The following is a 21,131-nucleotide window of genomic DNA, read 5'->3' on the forward strand; positions in this document are numbered from 1 at the left end:
TATGCTTTACTCGAGCTTTCGCCCATCTTTCCTCATCAAAACCAATCATCATAGCCCCCTATTCCCTTCCCCCTCATATGCTTGGACAGTTTCCCCTTGCATTTATACTATTCACCTCAACCACTTCCTGTGGTAGCAAGTCCTACATTCTCACCATACTTTGGGTAAAGAAGTTTCTTCTGAATTCCCTATTGAATTTCTTGGCGACTCTTATATTGATGGCCTCTAGTTATGCTCTTCCCACAGGGAAACATTCTTTCTGTATCCACTCTATCAAAACCTTTCAGAATTTTAAATACCTGCACAAAGGTCACCTCTCAACCTTCTTTTTCAAGGGATATTTAATTAATTCCTAAAAATTAACAGCACAGAAACAGGCTCCTCCCATCCTACTTCATTCAACTGCACCATTGTAGCCTTCCACTCCTTTCTCCTTCATGAGCTTATCTAGCTTCCCTTGGAATGCATTTATGCTATTCACCAAAACTACTCCATCTGGTAGTGAACTCCAAATTCTCACCTGTCTCTAGGTAAAGAAGTTTCTCCTGAATTCCCCATTGGATTTATTAGTGACTATCTTATATTGATGTGCCCGAGTTTTTGGACTTCCTAAAAGTGGACACATTTCTCCACATCTTATCCTATCAAACCCCTTTATAATTTTAAAGGCCTCCATTAAGTCACATCCAGACTGTCAGATTGCTAGTCTAGTAACACAAACCTTACACTACTGTAGCCTTTGAAAACAGATTTTTTAATATAAAGAGGGCTACAATTGATAAGAGACATGCTTTTGGGAGCAGAATTACAAGGGCTACAGAGTGGAAAGGGACCGTGAATTCTAACCTTAATCTGCCATGTTGTCTTGTTCAGTATTTTCCATTGCGCTACAACAGATAATGTGAATGAGAGAAGATATTACTAACCCATTATAAATAACTTCAACAATAAAGGCACTAGACCATTCTCTGGTGGGGTCTCCCAATTTGGAAAGGCTACATATCTCTCTGAATGGATGCACTGAATGTACTCACAGCTGTGACATACAGTGATCTGTGTGGATGGTTCAAAAATTCTGGGGCTATTAAAGAAATTCTTTTGACCTTTTCAGTTGCCAGGGAAAGATTTGCATAATTAACAGTGATCATGTGTCAGAGGTACACTCCATCAGTACAGAAATGTTAAAGCCCTGTCTGCCTGTTCAGACAAACATTAATGATTTCAAAGCACAACTCGAAATGCAAGAAGTTACACCAGTCTCCTGGACAGCATTATTCCCTCAGCTAAACTGATCAAAAGAATAATGGTTATTGTTTCATCTGATTGCAGTCACAGAGCTGTGACATAATTGTATCTACACTCAAAAGCCTTTTCAGAACTTTTGACATGATAATGAAGAAGGAAATTCACATGTTATCAAACGAGGCTTGACACAGCCACTCAAAAGCAGGTGACCAAAATCTTAGTCAAAGAGGGAGTATTTTGAAGGATATCTTAAAGGAGGGAGAGAGGTGGAGGGGCAGAGAGGATTAGGGAGAGAATTCCTGATCACGGGCCTAGGCAACTGAAAACATGGTCACCAATGGTGGAGCAAAGAAAATCAGGGATACGCAAGAGACTCTCGAATTGGAGGAACACAGAGATCTCAGAGGATTGTACAGCTGCAAGAGGTTACAGCGATAGAGATACGATAAAAAATTAAACCAGGATTCTTTAGTCAACCAACGAACCTCTGCACTTTGAGATTAATTTAGCAATGGGGCGAAGTCCTGGATGCTCAACTAAAAGCTCGCACCTCATTATTCATTGTTTTTAACACTGCACTGTTCTCAAGAGCAGATCATTTCCTGGGCAGCGATCCAAGCCAATATCTAACATTGCTAACTGAACCCAGGATTTCCTGGCATTTTCCATCTCAGTTTCTATTGCCCGAGATGCTTGTCAACGTGAGGTGCATGGAGTCACAGAACAGATTACTCCCATTCCTTTCTCAGAATGATTGCATTACATTGATGGAAGAGAAGCTGAAGGACAACCTGTGAACACGTTGCTGTCGTTCTCTATAACAGGCTAATTACACCACTTGATGCCAACACTTGCAACTCCCAATCAACTCCCGCTACCTCCAACACATTTTCAATTTGGTCACAGGACAAGAATGCGACTTTAGCAAAGTATATATAGTAACACTACAACTGAAAATCCCCTAAGATATAACACAGTGCTTGAGTTTGGCCAGAGGTTAGTTGTCTGAAAGGGCCAATGATGCTCTAATTCACAGTTCTCAAAAAAACACAAGTGCTTTGAAGCTGTGCAATATTTATAACAAAACATTTGTTTTTAACACTGCACAGCACAGTTTAAGGGAAGAGAAGTTCCAATGTGAATTAGACACTGCTAAATTGTCACTTGTTACTTGGCTTTAGCATGTCAGATTATGCTATGTAAAGTTGGCAACAATTGCAATAGTAGTTCAGAGACACTGGTCTCCCCCAGTTCATAAACACTCACTTCCCCCTCCCCCACTGCTCAATTCATGAAGGTACTTTCCACCCCCTTATCACATCACCCTGGAATGCTCTTATGCTTGAAATACCATACTGTAATTGTTAAGCAAGCAAAAGCCTGAGTTAATAAGAACACTGCAACATCGCCCAACAGCAATTGATATTGGCGATTGTGCTGGAAGGGAGGAATGTTAGTCAGAAAGCTGCAAGAATTCATTCCTGTTCTTCAGACTGTACCATAGTGCTCATCTCAACCACAGTAATAAGCGAGTGGATGTCAATTTAATATCTTGGACGAAGGATGTTACCTCCAACATGGAGAAATCCCTCAGTCTAGAACTTGTATATTAGCCCAGTTTATCACTAAAGAAATAAATTTATCTGGTCATTACCACATTGTCTTTTATGGGACCTCGCAGTGCATAAATTGGCTGCCATGTTTCCCACTTTACAACAGCAACTACACTTCATTGGCTGCAGAGCACTTTGAGGTGTCCTGAGGCCATGAAAAGCGCTAAATATCAGCAGTCTTTCTTTTCTAAGGCAGCCAGGTTTAGCAGTGGGGCTGGAACTCACGGCATTCCTTCACTGAGGCCGAGTCAAAATCCTGGAACTCCACCCCACCCCCACCCCCCCAACAGCACTATGGGTGCACCAACACCACATGGACTGCAGCAGTTCAAGGCAGCAGCTCACCACCATCTTCTCAAGGGCAAGTAGAGATGAGTAATAAATGCTGGCCTAGACAGCAATGCCCACATTCTGTGAAAGAATTTTTAAAAATTCTGACTCTGAGGCCAAGTGTTAACAACTATGCCAAGGTGATGACTGTGCAGAGCAGCACTCCTTTCAATCAGCCCACCAGTTACGTTTTATGATTGCCACCAAGAAAAATAGACTTCCTGCTGTCATCATAGTCAAACAATCACATTTATCACTGAATTATAACAAATCATAAACTTAAATTTTCAATTAAAGAGATCACTAATTACATGGAATCTATTGCAATATGCGAGTTTTACTTCTCCAAGAAACTTCAGCTACATAATCGCATAATCCTTAGGAATGTTTGTGTAAATGCAAAGTGATTATCTGCAGCTAAGGAATCAATTTTCTAGCCAGGAAGCAATTGTTTACACTGGCCTTTCCTCTGTCTTCATTTCCTTGATTTTTCCTGAGTAAACATGAACTATTTTTATGAAGAGCTGTGCTCCATCTCACGGAACCTAAAGGAGCAATTATCATTAAATGTAAATTATCTGGCCTGAGAGTGAGCATCAACATCCACTGTTTAAACTCACACAGCAGCTTGTGTTTATAGACAGCCTCTAGTAAAGTGCCCCAAGATACTTCACAGCTTTAGCCCTGGCTCAGTGGGTCTTGCCACGGATTCAGGAGGTTGCGGGTTCAAATCCCACTCCAGAGCCTTGAGCACAAAATCTAGGCTGACACTCCCATGTTGTACTGTCAAAGGTGTCATCTTTTGGATGAGTCACGAAAACAAGGCTCCTTCTACTCTCTAATAGTCCATTCTATTCTATAATAATCCAATAGGACTATTAAGAGCAGAGGATTTTTCCATGGTCTCCTGGCCAATATTTATCCCACAGTTAACATTACACAAATGCTATGTGGCCACTCTTTCACTGCTGTTTGTAGGATCTTGTTGTGTACAAATAGACTGCTACATTTCCTTACTTACAAAAGAGGCTACACTTCAGAAGTACTTCATTGGCTGAAAAGCACTTTAAAATGTTCAGTATGAATGCAAGTTTTCGCTTTTTCCCTTTGTTCTACTCAACTGCTGCAACCATCTCATAATCAATTCTTGCACTTAGATACCAGATGCAATATTCATGCAAACCACCTTTTAACTTGAAGTTCATATAACTGGCATATCATTAGGACAAATCTGGCACAAATGACCTGCTTTGGTTGCTTGTAGGTGCGACAATGCTGAAACCTAAACGACTTCAGGCCAGTTGATTTAATGCTTCCAGAAATATCTCAGTTGCCATGTAGTGGTCTGTGCAACATGAGGGAGATTCAGAAATAGAACCTGCTGGACAGCTGCTCAAAGAGGTAGCAAAATGAACACGTATTAAACTAACTTTCTTCCCCCCACCCCCCAGCACATGCGGATACATGCTTGGAATGAGTCACTGCTTCCATGAGATGAAAGGAAAAAGACGGGAAAGAACTCAGAAAATTGTAAACGTCAGATTAGATGCACACAAATGTCCCCTACACGGGCACTAAAGAACACACAGACATACACACAGACACACACACAGACACACACACAGACACACACACAGACACACACACAGACACACACACAGACACACACACAGACACACACACAGACACACACACAGACACACACACAGACACACACAGACACACGCACTTTGTTCAATACTATCTGACACAATCCCCAGCCTAACCCGCAGGAAACAAAGATGTAGTGTTCTAACAGATAGGATTCAACTGAAACCCAATGCAATGCAGTACACAGCATAAAAGCCCATGAGCAGAACCAACTCTTCTGGAGGCTAATTTGGTACTTAAGAACAAGCTGCAAATTGTAGAAAAAGAAAGCATCACACAACATAAAAATGATCATTTGCCATGGTTAAATCCGATATAGCTTTCTGATTCAAACTAAATGATATTCAGCAGACACCAATTTCACAAATAATCTAGCTTTCACTTCAAGTCATGTGTATTGCTGCACCCATGAGTGCATTCTGTGCAGTTGGTACCATAGTCTCAATCACACTTTCAGTAGAAGGAGTTAACAATAAAAATGTTTTGAAACTATGGGAGTGAGATGTAGTGGGAGGAATTAATAAATGTTGACAAATACTCTCCATGACCCTATGAAAATATTGATACATTCCCACTAACCCCCTATAAATATGATAGACTCCTAGAAATCCCTTGGAAACATTAAGACACATCTGGGCACCACCCATCCTCACTTCCAGTGTTAGCTGCCCAGGGGAAAACAATGTAGCAACCAGAATAACTTTTTTTTATATAGTAAACCTCAAATCCTGTCCACCATCTACAAGGCACAAGTCAGGAGTCTGATGGAATATGCCCCACTTGCCTGGATGAGTGCAGCTCCCACAACACTCAAGAAGCTTGACACCATCCAGGACAACGCAGCTTACTTGATTGACACCACATCCACAAACAAGCACTCCCTCCTCCACCAACAAACAGTAGCAGCTTGTATCATCTACAAAATGCACTGCAGGAACTCACTTCGGCAGCACCTTTCAAACCCATGACTGCTACCATCTAGAAGGACAAGGGCAGCAGATACGTGGGAACACTGCCACCTCGAAGCTCCCTTCCAAGTCACTTACCATCCTGAGTTGGAAATATATCGCCGTTCCTTCACTGTCACTGGGTCAAAATCCTGGAACTACCTTTCTAACACTGAGGTGTACCTACACCACATGGACTACAGCTGTTCAAGAAGACAGCTCACCATCATCTTCTCAAGGGCAACTAGGGATGGGCAATAAATGCTGGCCCAGCCAGCAAAGCCCACATCCCATGAATGAATAAATACCCAATAAGGTGTGAACCAGGGCTCAATTGGTAGCACTCTCACTTCTGAGTCAGAAGACTGAGAGTTCAAGTTCCACTGCAGGATTTGAGCACAAAAATCAAGACTGACACTCCATTGCAGTACTGAAGGAGTGCTACACTGTTGGAAATCCTGATGAGATGTTTTGGATGAGATGTTAAATTGAGCCCCTGACTGACCTCTCAGGTGGGACTACTTTGAAGAACAACACAGGGGTTCTCCCCTTCCGGCTCCACACTAACCCTCCAGCCCCTGGCCCAAACCCTGGTGTCCTGATTGATATTTATTCCTCAATCAACATCACAAAAGCAAATTATCTGGTCATTATCACATTATTATTTGTGGGAGCTTGCTCTGCATAAATTGGCTGCTGCATTTCCTACACGACAATAGTAACTATACTTCAAAAATACTTAGTTGGCTGTAAGGAACTCTGAAATGGCCTGTGTTCATGAAAAGCGCTATATAAATGCAAGTCGTTCTTTTCTATCTTGTGATGTCATTAGAAGTAGTATTATCGGAGACAACCCATGTGGATCATGAACACCAGTATAGACTGGTCAGGCTGAATGACCTGCTCCTGTGCTGTAAATGCTATTTAATTTTTAAAAATTAGAATTCTCAAGACATTGTACTCCATCTCTGGTCCTATTAACCTCACAGTCAATCAGAGTTCCCAAACTCTAGTTTGAAAATATATACGGTATGTTACTTCCAGCCCCATGCCTAGATTCGCCAAGTAAATGAGACAGTTTTCCCCTCATCAATCAACTTTCTATCAGCTGCTGGTCTCTTGTCCATGAGTTGCAGAGTATTCTGCAAACGTCCTGTTAACTGAGAACCTTCCCAAGTCATGAAGTGCTTATCATGAGTAAAGGTGATAGAGATGCTTCACACTTGGGTGCACTCAACAAGATAGGATTTATATTTGTTCACATATTTGTACAGACCAATTCAAATAACACTTGATAATAAATCTGATTATTAATCTCATTTTTAACACTTCCATAACCAATCATGTTTTAAATGCCCAAAAGCAAAATACTGTGGATGTTGGAAATCTGAAATAAAAACAAAGAGGCTGTTTGCTATGATTAGTCAACAGCTCTATTTTCATTGTAGTATGTGACGACTGAGACAGTAGAAGATATTTTTCTCTCTCTCTGAAGATGCTGCCTGACCTGCTGAGTATTTCCAACACTTTGTTTTTATTTACGGTATGGTAGAAGGTGAGATAGATGGACTGCGGTTATTTTTTTATATAGTAATTCATTTAATGAAACAGGATTCAGATGAGCTGTTGATGGCTTAAATTTCAATCTCCCCAGTTATATAACCCAAGTCCCTTGGTCACATTACTGCCTTGTAATCAAGGGATATGACCTATTTACGACATAACTCAACATTAGCAGCCTAACTCCACTGCATGTGAACCCTGTGATTAATGTGCTAAATTGCAAACAACGTTTGAGTAACTGCCGCAAAATATTAAGCATTTATGGATGAAAAGTACAGATGCCACAGCAATTCCCAACTGAAACATCAAATTTAGTTTTTCCTTTCTGCAGGAACTCAATGATTGCCTATCCAAGCATTAGAAGTTCTGGGCCATAAATGTGATGTTCCACAGCAATCAATAGGACCTCAGTAAAAAAAGGGCTAGCCATTCTACCTCTCCCTTCATGACATGCCTACCAACTAGGTTCCTACTAGTTTCCAGCCTACCAACACACGGATACCCCATCCGCAACCAAGACTGCATCTGACATCTCAAATTAACCATCTAAGGCCAGTTTGATCAGGGCACATATCTTTCCTTGAGACAACTGCAAGGACCTTTAAACATAATAAAACGTCCCAAGCTGCTTCCCAGAGGCACTACAAAAAGAAAAAAATTGACACCTAGCCGCATAATGAAATATTAAGGCAGATGACCAAAAGCTTTGTCAAAGTGGCAGGTTTTAACGAGTGCCTGATAGGAGGAAAGATAGGTAGAGGCGAAGGGGCTTAGGGAGGCATTCCTGAATTTAGGTTTCCAGTAGTGGAGTGTTTAAAATTGTAGATGCTCAAGAGTATTTCTAATTCTCGATGTTTTTACTCCAGAAAGCCAACTGGTGAAGGGCAGAAGTGGAGTCAATCTTTACTCACTTTATATGTATTTACGCAGTTCCACAGTACAAGTACACTATACCTGGCCCAACAGTTGTGCTGTGTTATCAACTTAGCAAGGTGATCTGCTTGACTATTGTGGAGGCACGTTTGATGGAAGATTCCATGAGTTCCAAGAGTTATCTCAAGGGGGTGAAAAATATTAACAGATAACAAGTACTCATGTTTTGTTAAATGTCAGTAGTTAAATGTTAAATAAATAGAAGTAAGCGGTGATTGATCAGCACTTTCCTAGCCACAACAAATTCACCAGGACTTTTAAACAGTCTTTGGACGACCTTGGATATCACAACATACATCAGCCTAAAAATAGCATAAGAGGCTTCAAGGGGGATTTTCACAGCCAGCACAAATATTCCTCTCAAACCCCACCTTGCTGGCTGCTGGGGCAATTTGAAGTTTCAGCTGATTCAGATTTACTTGCAAAAATGCCTCTTCCTTTTTTCTGTGTTCCCTTTCTGCCCTCAAACAGGCTGGAAGCTAGGGTTCTGCTAAGTGCTGCTCACAGGCCAGTCACCAGGTCGGTGACCCTGGTCCGAACTTTCCCCACATTGGAGGTGTCTACCGCCTACTTGTCAGAACCCCCCACTCATCAGCAATCCAGGAATCAGGTGCTGGGGGGGGGGGGTGGGGGGGGGGCGGGGGAAGGTGAATGGATGGGTGGTGGTGGTAGCGGTGAGGTGGGGTTGGATGTGGAGTGACAGTCAGCAGAGACTGGAGATGCAAATTGGCATTCTATCCCCTTGTTGCAGCGCTGAACGCAGCTCCACCTTGAGAAAATTGTTACTTTGGCGCAAAAAAGGGAGTGGGAGGAAGGAGTGATGCAGGAAATGGGGGGCAGGAAATGGAGGCTGTGGAGAGGCGGGAGGGGGGGAAGGCCAGAGACCAAAGCCCGGGGTGGGTAGAGGCATGGGGGGGTGGGGGGTGGTGTGGAGACAACAAGGCCGGGACCGGGAGTGGCGGGGAGGGTGGGAAGAGGTGAGGACCGGGAGGGAGGATGGGGGTGTGGAGGGGAGAAGGGGGGGAGAAGGGTTGGGAAGAGCGGGGAGGAGGAGGGGGCGGCGAGAGCGGGGAGGAGGAGGGGGCGGCGAGAGCGGGGAGGAGGAGGGGGCGGCGAGAGCGGGGAGGAGGAGGGGGCGGCGAGAGCGGGGAGGAGGAGGGGGCGGCGAGAGCGGGGAGGAGGAGGGGGCGGCGAGAGCGGGGAGGAGGAGGGGGCGGCGAGAGCGGGGAGGAGGAGGGGGCGGCGAGAGCGGGGAGGAGGAGGGGGCGGCGAGAGCGGGGAGGAGGAGGGGGCGGCGAGAGCGGGGAGGAGGAGGGGGGCGGCGAGAGCGGGGAGGAGGAGGGGGCGGCGAGAGCGGGGAGGAGGAGGGGGCGGCGAGAGCGGGGAGGAGGAGGGGGCGGCGAGAGCGGGGAGGAGGAGGGGGCGGCGAGAGCGGGGAGGAGGAGGGGGCGGCGAGAGCGGGGAGGAGGAGGGGGCGGCGAGAGCGGGGAGGAGGAGGGGGGCGGCGAGAGCGGGGAGGAGGAGGGGGCGGCGAGAGCGGGGAGGAGGAGGGGGCGGCGAGAGCGGGGAGGAGGAGGGGGCGGCGAGAGCGGGGAGGAGGAGGGGGCGGCGAGAGCGGGGAGGAGGAGGGGGCGGCGAGAGCGGGGAGGAGGAGGGGGCGGCGAGAGCGGGGAGGAGGAGGGGGCGGCGAGAGCGGGGAGGAGGAGGGGGCGGCGAGAGCGGGGAGGAGGAGGGGGCGGCGAGAGCGGGGAGGAGGAGGGGGCGGCGAGAGCGGGGAGGAGGAGGGGGCGGCGAGAGCGGGGAGGAGGAGGGGGCGGCGAGAGCGGGGAGGAGGAGGGGGCGGCGAGAGCGGGGAGGAGGAGGGGGCGGCGAGAGCGGGGAGGAGGAGGGGGCGGCGAGAGCGGGGAGGAGGAGGGGGCGGCGAGAGCGGGGAGGAGGAGGGGGCGGCGAGAGCGGGGAGGAGGAGGGGGCGGCGAGAGCGGGGAGGAGGAGGGGGGCGGCGAGAGCGGGGAGGAGGAGGGGGCGGCGAGAGCGGGGAGGAGGAGGGGGCGGCGAGAGCGGGGAGGAGGAGGGGGCGGCGAGAGCGGGGAGGATGGAAGGTGGGGTGAAGGGGCTGGGGAGGAAGGGGCTGGGGAGGAAGGGGCTGGGGAGGAAGGGGCTGGGGAGGAAGGGGCTGGGGAGGAAGGGGCTGGGGAGGAAGGGGCTGGGGAGGAAGGGGCTGGGGAGGAAGGGGCTGGGGAGGAAGGGGCTGGGGAGGAAGGGGCTGGGGAGGAAGGGGCTGGGGAGGAAGGGGCTGGGGAGGAAGGGAGCAGGGGGTAGGGAGAGGGGGTGGGGCAGCAAGGGGTGTGGGGAGGGGCAGCAAGGGGTGTGGGGAGGGGCAGCAAGGGGTGTGGGGAGGGGCAGCAAGGGGTGTGGGGAGGGGCAGCAAGGGGTGTGGGGAGGGGCAGCAAGGGGTGTGGGGAGGGGCAGCAAGGGGTGTGGGGAGGGGCAGCAAGGGGTGTGGGGAGGGGCAGCAAGGGGTGTGGGGAGGGGGAGAAGGGGAGGTGGGGAGAAGGGGAGAAGGGGAGAAGGGGAGATGGGGAGATGGGGAGATGGGGAGATGGGGAGATGGGGGTGGGGAGAGAGGGAGATTGGGGGGGGCGGGAGATGGGGGTGGGGAGCGGGTGGGGAGAAGGGGGGGTGGGGAGAAGGAGGGGTGGGGTAGGTAGAAGGGGGAGGAGGGGTTAGGGAGGAGGGGGAGGAGGGGTTAGGGAGGAGGGGTTAGGGAGGAGGGGTTAGGGAGGAGGGGTTAGGGAGGAGGGGTTAGGGAGGAGGGGTTAGGGAGAAGGGGTTAGGGAGAAGGGGTTAGGGAGAAGGGGTTAGGGAGAAGGGGTTAGGGAGAAGGGGTGGGGAGAGGGGGTGGAGGGGGTGCGCCGAGAGGGAGGAGGGTGGGGTGGGTTGAAGTGGGTGGGGAGGAGCGGGTGGGGAGGTGGGGGTGGGGAGAAGAGGGAGGAGGGGGTAGGGAGAAGGGGGTAGGGAGAATGGGGGAGAAGGGGGAGGAAGGGGTAGGGAGAAGGGGAAGGAAGGGGTAGGGAGAAGGGGTGGGGAGAAGGGGAGATGAGGGGGAGATGGCGGGGGGAGATGAGGGGGAGATGTGGCGGGGGGAGATTGGGGGGGGTTGGGGGGGAGATGGGTGGGGGGGTGATGGGGAGGTGGGGGGGAGATGGGGAGATGGTAGGGGGGAGATGGGGGGGGAAGATGGGGGTGGGGAGGAGGGGGAGGTGGGGGTGGGGAGGAGGGGGAGATGGGGGTGGGGAGGAGGGGGAGATGGGGGTGGGGAGGAGGGGGAGATGGGGGTGGGGAGGAGGGGGAGATGGGGGTGGGGAGGAGGGGGGAGGTAGAAGGGGTGGAGGGGGAGATGGGGAGGAGGGGGTGGGGAGAAGGGGGGGGTGTGGAGGAGGGGGAGGAGGGGGGAGGGAGAAGGGGGAGGAGGGGGGAGAGAGAAGGGGGAGGAGGGGGTGCGGAGAGGGGGTGCGGAGAGGGGGTGCGGAGAGGGGGTGGGGAGAGGGGGTGCGGAGGAGGGGGTGCGGAGAGGAGGGGGAGGGGGAGGAGGGGGTGGGGAGGAGGGGGTGGGGAGGAGGGGGTGGGGAGGAGGGGGTGGGGAGGAGGGGGTGGGGAGGAGGGGGTGGGGAGGAGGGGGTGGGGAGGAGGGGGTGGGGAGGAGGGGGTGGGGAGGAGGGGGTGGGGAGGAGGGGGTGGGGAGGAGGGGGAGGGGTGGGGAGGGGGGAGGAGGGGGAGGGGTGGGGAGGGGGGAGAAGGGGGTGGGGAGGGGGGAGGGGGGGAGTTGGTGGTGGGGAGGGGGGAGGGAGGAGGGGAGCAGGGGGTGGGGAGGAGGGGGTGGGGAGAAGGGGAGAAGGGGGTGGGGAGAAGGGGAGCAGGGAGTGGGGAGAGGGGGAGGAGGGGAGAAGGGGGGGTGGGGAGAGGGTGGGGAGAAGGGGGTGGGGAGAGGGGGAGGAGGGGTTAGGGAGAAGGGGGAGGAGGGGCTAGGGAGAAGGGGGAGGAGGGGCTAGGGAGAAGGGGGAGGAGGGGCTAGGGAGAAGGGGGAGGAGGGGCTAGGGAGAAGGGGGAGGAGGGGCTAGGGAGAAGGGGGAGGAGGGGCTAGGGAGAAGGGGGAGGAGGGGCTAGGGAGAAGGGGGAGGAGGGGCTAGGGAGAAGGGGGAGGAGGGGCTAGGGAGAAGGGGGAGGAGGGGCTAGGGAGAAGGGGGAGGAGGGGCTAGGGAGAAGGGGGAGGAGGGGCTAGGGAGAAGGGGGAGGAGGGGCTAGGGAGAAGGGGGAGGAGGGGCTAGGGAGAAGGGGGAGGAGGGGCTAGGGAGAAGGGGGAGGAAGGGCTAGGGAGAAGGGGGAGGAGGGGAGGAGGGTGGGGTGGGGTGAAGTGGGTGGGGAGGAGGGGTTGGGGAGGAGGGGGTGTGGGGAGGTGGGGGTGGGGAGGAGGGGAGAAAGGGGTGGGGAGGAGGGGGTGGGGAGTGGGGGAGGAGGGGGTGGGGAGTGGGGGCGGAGGGGGTGGGGAGTGGGGGCGGAGGGGGTGGGGAGTGGGGGCGGAGGGGGTGGGGAGATTGGGCGGAGGGGGTGGGGCGATTGGGCGGAGGGGGTGGGGCGATTGGGCGGAGGGTAGCGGGAGAGGGGGCAGAGGGTAGCGGGAGAGGGGGCAGAGGGTAGCGGGAGAGGGGGCAGAGGGTAGCGGGAGAGGGGGCAGAGGGTAGCGGGAGAGGGGGCAGAGGGTAGCGGGAGAGGGGGCAGAGGGTAGCGGGAGAGGGGGCAGAGGGTAGCGGGAGAGGGGGCAGAGGGTAGCGGGAGAGGGGGCAGAGGGTAGCGGGAGAGGGGGCAGAGGGTAGCGGGAGAGGGGGCAGAGGGTAGCGGGAGAGGGGGCAGAGGGTAGCGGGAGAGGGGGCAGAGGGTAGCGGGAGAGGGGGCAGAGGGAAGCGGGAGAGGGGGCAGAGGGAAGCGGGAGAGGGGGCAGAGGGTAGCGGGAGAGGGGGCAGAGGGTAAAGGGAGAGGGGGCAGAGGGTAAAGGGAGAGGGGGAGCAGGGGGTCGGGAGGGGTGGAGGAGGGGGTGGGGAGGGGGGAGGAGGGGGTGGGGAGGGGGGAGGAGGGGGTGGGGAGGGGGGAGGAGGGGGTGGGGAGAAGGGGAGGAGGGGGTGGGGAGAAGGGGAGGAGGGGGTGGGGAGAAGGGGAGGAGGGGGTGGGGAGAAGGGGAGGGGAGAAGGGGAGGAGGGGGTGGGGAGAACGGGAGGAGGGGAGGGGGGGTGGAGGGGAGAAGGGGCTGGGGAGGGGAGAAAGAGAGGAGGGGGTGGGGAGAAAGGGAGAATGGGGTGGGGAGAAAGGGAGAAGGGGAGCTGGGGAGGGGGGAGGAGGGGGGAGAAGGGCGTGGGGAGAAGGGGCAGAGGGGGTGGGGAGAGGGTGGGAAGCGGGGAGAGTGTGGAGGGTGAGAGGGGAAGTGAGGGAGGAGGGGGAGGGGGAGGGGGAGAGGGGGGAAATGAGGGGGAAGAGGGGGAGATGGGGGGAAGAGGGGGAGTTGGCGGGGGAAGAGGGGGACATGGGGAGGGGGACATGGGGAGGGGGACATGGGGAGGGGGACATGGGGAGGGGGACATGGGGAGGGGGACATGGGGAGGGGGACATGGGGAGGGGGACATGGGGAGGGGGACATGGGGAGGGGGACATGGGGAGGGGGACATGGGGAGGGGGACATGGGGAGGGGGACATGGGGAGAGGGGGACATGGGGAGGGGGACATGGGGAGAGGGGGAGGGGAGAGGGGGAGGGGAGAGGGGGTGGGGAGAGGGGGTGGGGAGAGGGGGTGGGGAGAGGGGGTGGGGAGAGGTAGAGTGGATGAGCTTCTACATATGTTCTCTAGATTGATTTCTCGGATGAAAGGGGCTGTCCATGAGGAGAAACCTATTATCACTAAGTTTAGAGGAATGAGAACTAATCTGATTGAAAGGTCGAGCGAGCCTGACAGGGTAGGTGCTGAGAGTTTACTGGGGACTATAACTCATCTCAGGATAATGGGATCAGCAACTTGGGACTGAGCTGAGGAGAAATGTCTTCACTCAGAGGGTTCTTTAGAATTTTCTCCTTCAGAGGGCCGTGGATCTCAGTTGGTGAATCACTGAGGCACAGGATGAGGCCATTCGGCCAAGCGAGTATTGATAGATTCTTGGGGACTAAAGGATAAAGATATGGAGATAGTGCAGAGAGGTTAAGTTGGTTTGGTGGATCAGATTGATCATATTGAATGGCTGATCAGGCTCAAGGGGCCGTGGGGTTTACTCCTGCCACTATATCTTGCGTTCCATTCCAAATTTCTAAGTCTCAGTTCCTTAGCACCTGGGATACAGAACCAAGACAGTCAGATGGACTTAAGATACAGGGCAGCTGTGATCTAACAGAATTGCAGTACAGTTTTGCTGAGGGGCTGAATGGCCTCCTCCTCCTCCCATGTCCCACACTGTAAAATGAACAGCCTATGATGCCTTTCAAATCTACATCATTCTAGACACAGGTGACATCCATGTCCTGGCCAGCAACCACTCTGCATTCACATCCTGGGGAGGGGGAGGGAGGGGAACAACAGACAGGCACTTTGTTTAAAAAATATTAAATTAAAAAATAGATGATTTTAAAAATAGTAAACAGAATATATGATTTTAAAAACAAACATAAAGAGTGACCAGTGACAATGAGGGTTTGGAGTGTGGGACAGTGATTGGCAGAATCACTCGGGAGAGCAGAAAGCTTTCAGAGTTTACACAATAAAAACTTTTGTTGTCTTTTGTTCAGGGGGGGAAAGTCCCTCCTTCCCGCCCCCGAAAAGGAAAGTGTTACAAAGTATCTCTGGCCTGTGTATCCACCATTCAACTTCGATACATTGTTGCTGTGTTTTCGTTACCTTGTCCTCGCTACTCGCTCCGGGTTGACTCTCCCCCGCCGTCATGTTCGCTCCTTATTTATCCCCACGGCTCTTTCTCAAAGTTGAAAAGTTCTAATTGGATTTCTCCTTCTTTAAAAAACATTAAAATTTTAAAAAATCCCAATTCTGCTTCTTTTTTCCCCCTTTTCTCCTGCCGGGGACTTGCAGCGAGGGAGCGGAGCGACAGCTGCCGCCAAACGGGACTCAACAACGACAAACCCTCCCCAACCCCCCACCGGTCCCCTATCCCTCGACGAACCCCCGCCCCCCTCCCCACAGGGCCGCGCACGTCCCATGACGTAGGAGAGGCCCGTGCCCGGTTGCGTTGGAGCTCCCAACAGCGGGCGTGCGCGCCGCTGGCTGGTGACTGGTCGCCTCCTCGAAACTGAGCAACTGCGGCTGAACCGCTTCACATTTTTAATTGTTTTTTTTATATATAGTTTGTTTCCCCTCCATACTCCCTTCAGCAGCAACCTCAGGTTTTATTCAGTTGGAGCAGAAATGTCATCTTTGTTGTATGTCAGTTTGAAGAGTATGCTTTTATATATACATTTGAAGAATATTCAAAATTTGTAGAATCACACAGGGCAGAGGAAGCCAATCAGGTCATGGTGCCCATGTCAGCTCCTTGATAGCATTATCCAATTTCTTAATGCCCCGCTCCTTCCCCAAAGTCCTAACTTTTTCTCCCTTTCAAGTATTTATCCGATTTCCATTGGAAAGTTACACTTGAATCTGCTTCCACCAACCTTTCAGGCAGTGTATTCCAGGTCACAACTCGCTGCGTAAAAATATCTCATCTCTCCTCCAGTTCTTTTGCTAATTACCTTAAATCTGTGTCCCCCTGGCTACCAACCCCCACCCCCCACCACTGAAAACAGTTTCTCCTCATTTACTCCATCATGGCCCCTCATGGAATCTGAACGTCCGCATTAAATCTCCCCAACCCCTTCTCTGTTCTAAGGAGAACAATTCAGTTTCTCCATGTAACTCAACAAGGCTCTCACCCATCCCCCTCATCCCCCTCATCCACCTTCCCGGTACCATTGTAGTAAATCACCTCTGCCTTCTCTGCAAGATCTTGACATGCCTACCTTCATTTTTTAAAAATTCATTCTTGGCGTGTGGCCATCACTTTCAAGGCAGATTTTTTTTTGAAAAAAAATTTATTCATAAAATATCTGGAAATCATTACAAAACATTTCTATAGAATAAAAGCAAAATACTGCGGATGCTGGAAATCCAAAACAAAAACAAAAATACCTGGAAAAACTCAGCAGGTCTGACAGCGTCTGCACAGAGGAACACAGTTAACGTTTCGAGTCCGCAAGACTCTTCAACAGAACATTTCTAAATCGCCATCACAAAAAGTGCAATCATATTCAACTTTTACACATGGATCATAAGATGCTTCAAGACAATTAATGAATATTACAGTCATTTCAATATAGGCATACATTGGTATTGGAGTTATCAACGTACGTCATGTTGCACTCTGAGATGCTTCAATACAATTATAATACATTTAGTATTCACTACATACATTTATTGTGAGCCGTACAGCTCGAGAGCTCTATACAATTCCAAACCCCTCTGTGCACTATGACAGAAAGGTCTTAGACAGTGACCTTTCCCCATTGCGCCTTTGCGGTGGCTGCCCCAAGCTTTAGTGCGTCCCTCAGCACGTAGTCCTGGACCTTGGAATGTGCCAGTCTGCAACACTCAGTCGGGGACAACTCTTTGCACTGGAAGACCAACAAGTTACAGGCAGACCAAAGAGCGTCTTTCACTGAGTTGATGATCCTCCAGCTGCAGTTGATGTTTGTCTCGGTGTGTGTCCCTGGGAACAACCTGTAGAGCACAGAGTCCTGCGTCACGGAGATGCTCAAGGCAGAGAGATATTGCCCATCCCTACTCGCCCACAGTTTGACACAACTAAACGGCAATGCTGGGGTCACTTCAGAGGGTAGTTAGGGAGCAACCACCTTGTTGTGGGACTAGAGTCACACGTCGGCCAGGCTGGATAAAAACGGCAGATCACCTTCCCTTAATGAAGTAGGTGGGTGTTTACCTCAGGCCAATAACCTCACCAGCACTTTACTGATACCAGATATTTTATGTTTCATGGGTCGAAACATTTGAATTTACTGTCCACAATTAATGAATAAGCTATTCTACTGACATTGCACTTGTAACAGGAGAGAAGCATTAATACACTAGATTTACAGAACAATATTTTTAAGATGGTGAAGAGCTGAGACCGATTAGTCAGTTACCATCCAGATAGAACGTCAAATAGTATTTAGCTGTAGTACTAGGAATTCTAAGGTAATGTGGATTTCTTTTTCATCTGAGAAATTTAGATATAAGAACATAAGAACTAGGAGCAGAAGTAGGCCCTTCGGCCCTTCAAGCTTGCCCCACCATTCAATAAGATCATGGCTGATCTGCCCCAGGCCTCAACTCCTCTTTCATGCCAGTTGCTCATAGCCCTCAACTCCCCAATATTTCAAAAATCTATCTACCTACTGCCCCACTGTGTTGGGTTGAAAACAGTAGAATAGAAGGTGTGGTAAAGCAACATGTGGGAAAATGGGAGATTATGCGCTTTGGCAGGAAGAATAAAGGAGCTGAATATTATTTCAATGGAGAGAGACTGCAGAAAGCTGCAGCACAGAGGGATTTGGGGGTCCTCATACGTGAATCACAAAAAGCTAACGTACAAGTTCAGCAGGTAATAGGGAAGGCCAATGGAATGTTGGCCTTTATTTCAAAGGGAATGGAGTATAAAAATAGGGAAGTCTTGCTAAAACTATGCAAGACACTAGTTAGACTTAGAATATTGTGAACAGTTTTGGTCCCCTTATCTAAGGAAAGATAGACTGGCATTGGAATCAGTCCAGAGAAGGTACACTAGGTTGATCCCAGGGATGGAGGGATTTTCTTATGAGGAGAGGTTGAGTAGGTTGGGCCTGTACTCAATGGAGTTTAGAAGAATGAGAGGCGATCTTATTGAAACATATAAGATTCTTAGGGGACTTGACAAGGTGGATGCTGAGAGGTTGTTTCCCCTTGTGGGAGAGTCTAGGACCAGAGGACATATTCTCAGTGTAAGGGGTCGCCCACTTAAGACAGAGTCTTCTCTCAGATGGTACGGAACCTGTGGAATTGTTTACTGCAAAAGGCTGTAGAGGTTGGGTCTTATTCAAGGCTGAGATAGACAGATTTTTAATTAGTAAGGGAATCAAGGGTTATGGGGAAAAGGCAGGAAAGTGAAGTTGAGGATTATCAGATCAGCCATCATTTTATTGAATGGTGGAGCAGACTCGATGGGCTGAATAGCCTACTTCTGCTCCTATGTCTTATGGTCTTATGGTCTTAGGTAGTGATTAGGTGTAGATAGATTGTAGGGGGAAAACAAGGAACACATTCAATTAATATTTTAATTATATAATCATGTATTATATTGTCATAATAATTATAATTGTATAATAAGGGCCTGGCGTGTCACATCATAATATAAATCTTGTGTACATTGTATGGTATAATTTACATTGAATGCCACAACAATTCAGCTCCAAAGGGTTAAGCAGCACTACTAAATATACTTTGCTCTAATGGGTTTTTTTTGTCCTGTGAGCTAAGTGAAAATGTGTTTGAGATAACCATTAAATTGATGATTGGGGGCTAGAGTGACAGCATTAGATAGTGTAATTAGCTGTTTATAGCAAATGATAGCAATAGGTTCACAGGTGACACTAAACTTGTCCTAGCTGTCAGCTTGACTCACTTGCAGCATTCTTGCCTCTGCATCAGAATGCGTTGATTCAGGTCCCATTTACACTGGGCTGACACCACATTGCAGTGCTAAGGGAGCACTGCAGCATCCCTGCAAATCTTGTTAGGATATCAGACAGCAAGATTTAAGTTGCAATTTTCAAGGGAAACCTCAGTTCTTTTGGGAGTGCATCACTACCCTTGGGACAATGGGTTTAAGTGTTGCCAAGTGAGTTATTCATTCTACATATGAACATACGAATTAGGAGTAGGAGTAGGCCAGTTGACCCCTCAAGCCTGCTCCGCCATTCAATAAGATCATGGTTAATCTGACCGTGGCACCAACGCCCCTTTCCTGCCTACCACCTGATAGCCTTTGACTCCCTTGTTAGTCAAGGGCAGGATTTTGCCCTTGGCGGGAGTGCTTGGCGGAGGCTGTTGGGAAGCTGACCGCCTCCCGTGATTGGCTCCGCACCGCGATTTCATGCGGGCTGGCCAATTAAGGCCCGTCCTGTGTGGATCGCGAGCGGCAGTGCTGAGCGCTGCCTGTGTGGACGGGAAGGGTGGAGGGCGAGCTGGGCCTGGCACGCGGTTCACACATGCGCGAGAAACAGCGCTTCTCTCTCCCTGAGGCACAGAGCTGCCTCGGGTAGAATGAAGCGCTTTTTACAAAAATTAATAAAGACAGTAAAAATTTAATAAAATATGTACCCTCATGTGACTCCGTCACATGAGATGGGACACGTTTTTAATTCCAAAATAATTTAATGTTTGTTTGTTTTCGGAAATCTCATCCTGTTTATAGCGGCCAACATAGATTTGAATTTAATTAGATTGTTAATGGCCTTTCAATTATCGACGGGTGCACAGCTGACTTTGGCGTGCACCCGCCAAACAAAATATCGTGCGAATGCGCAATGACATCGGGACGCACACCCCCAAGCCGAGCATAATATTCTGCCCCAAGAATTTAGCTGCCTCTGCCTTAATATATTCAATGAATTAGCCTATACTGCTCTCTGGAGAAGAGAGTTCCCCAGACTCACGATCCTCTGAGAGAAAAGTTTCTCCTCATCTTCTTAAACAGCTGACCCCTTATTTTTAAACTGTGCCCCCTTAGTCCTGGTCTTTGGAGGATAGCATGGCTCAGTTTTCAATGATTGTCTGCTTAGCTATCTCTGTAGGTATAATATTTCCTCAGGGTAGTAGTTTTTAAAATTAATACTCTTTGCTCATCATGAATATTCTTAGAAATAGGAGCTGGAGTCCAGGCCATTTCGCCTTTTTAACTTGCTCCACCATTCAACAAGATGGTTGACCTTCTACCTCTACAATACTTTGCCGCACTATCCCTATAATCCCTTAATTCCCCAAAATCTATTGATCTCTTTCTTAAATTCACTCAACAATTGTACGTCCACAGCTCTCTGGTGTGGAGAATTCTAAAGATTCGCAATCATTTGAATGAAGAAACTTCGCCTCACCTCAGCCTTTAAAAAAAATCCATTCATCCCAGGAACCAGTATAGCTTTAAATGACTGACCCCCTTATTCTAAGACTGTGAACACATCTTCTAGGATCCTGAGCAAGGGAAATATTTTCTCAGAATCTACCCTGTCTGACCCTTTAAGAATTTCACATGTTTCAATGAGATCACCTCTGATTCCTCTAAACTCCAGGGAACTCAACATCTCCTTATAGAATAATCCACTAATCCCAGGAATCAGCCTTGTGAACCTCAATTGCACTCCCTCTGGGGCAAGTATGTTGGTTCAGAAGGAGGCGAAAACTGAGCACAATGCTCCAGGTGTGGCCTCATCTAGTGCCCTGCAGAAGTTGTTGGTGACAACATATTGTGGAGAAATTATGCAGAAGATAGATCTGGAAAACCTTGAACTTTAAAGGTGTAACTTTAAAGGGACACTGACTTCATAACAAAATGTTTGGCCACGCTTTTTAAAAAATTTTATTTACAGGCACGAGGTAATTCACTTGTGGTTATGTAATTGTGACAAAATTGATACGCACTTCTCATCAAAAGTAAATGATCTCCAAATACTTCATTATTTTTTCATGAGTCAAGTTCCGCTTTGAGTCAGGCTAAGAGGATGGGGAAGTGTTAACT

The 21,131-nt window shown here is 50.0% G+C and overlaps 1 protein-coding gene across 3 annotated transcripts in view; it reads right to left on the reverse strand.

Moving 5' to 3' along the window:
• The window catches only part of usp28 (ubiquitin specific peptidase 28), a 67,077-nt gene extending 51,607 nt beyond the window's left edge, over positions 1-15,470 (reverse strand). For all 3 annotated transcript variants that reach the window (XM_041174253.1, XM_041174252.1, XM_041174250.1), the window contains exon 1: positions 15,209-15,470. In XM_041174253.1, the coding sequence (XP_041030187.1) occupies positions 15,209-15,253 (45 nt within the window). In that variant the 5' untranslated portion in view covers positions 15,254-15,470. The remainder of the gene's footprint in view (positions 1-15,208) is intronic.
• Positions 15,471-21,131: the final 5,661 nt, after the last annotated feature.

Source organism: Carcharodon carcharias, chromosome 25 (assembly GCF_017639515.1).
Source record: "Carcharodon carcharias isolate sCarCar2 chromosome 25, sCarCar2.pri, whole genome shotgun sequence".
Lineage (NCBI taxonomy): Eukaryota > Metazoa > Chordata > Chondrichthyes > Lamniformes > Lamnidae > Carcharodon > Carcharodon carcharias.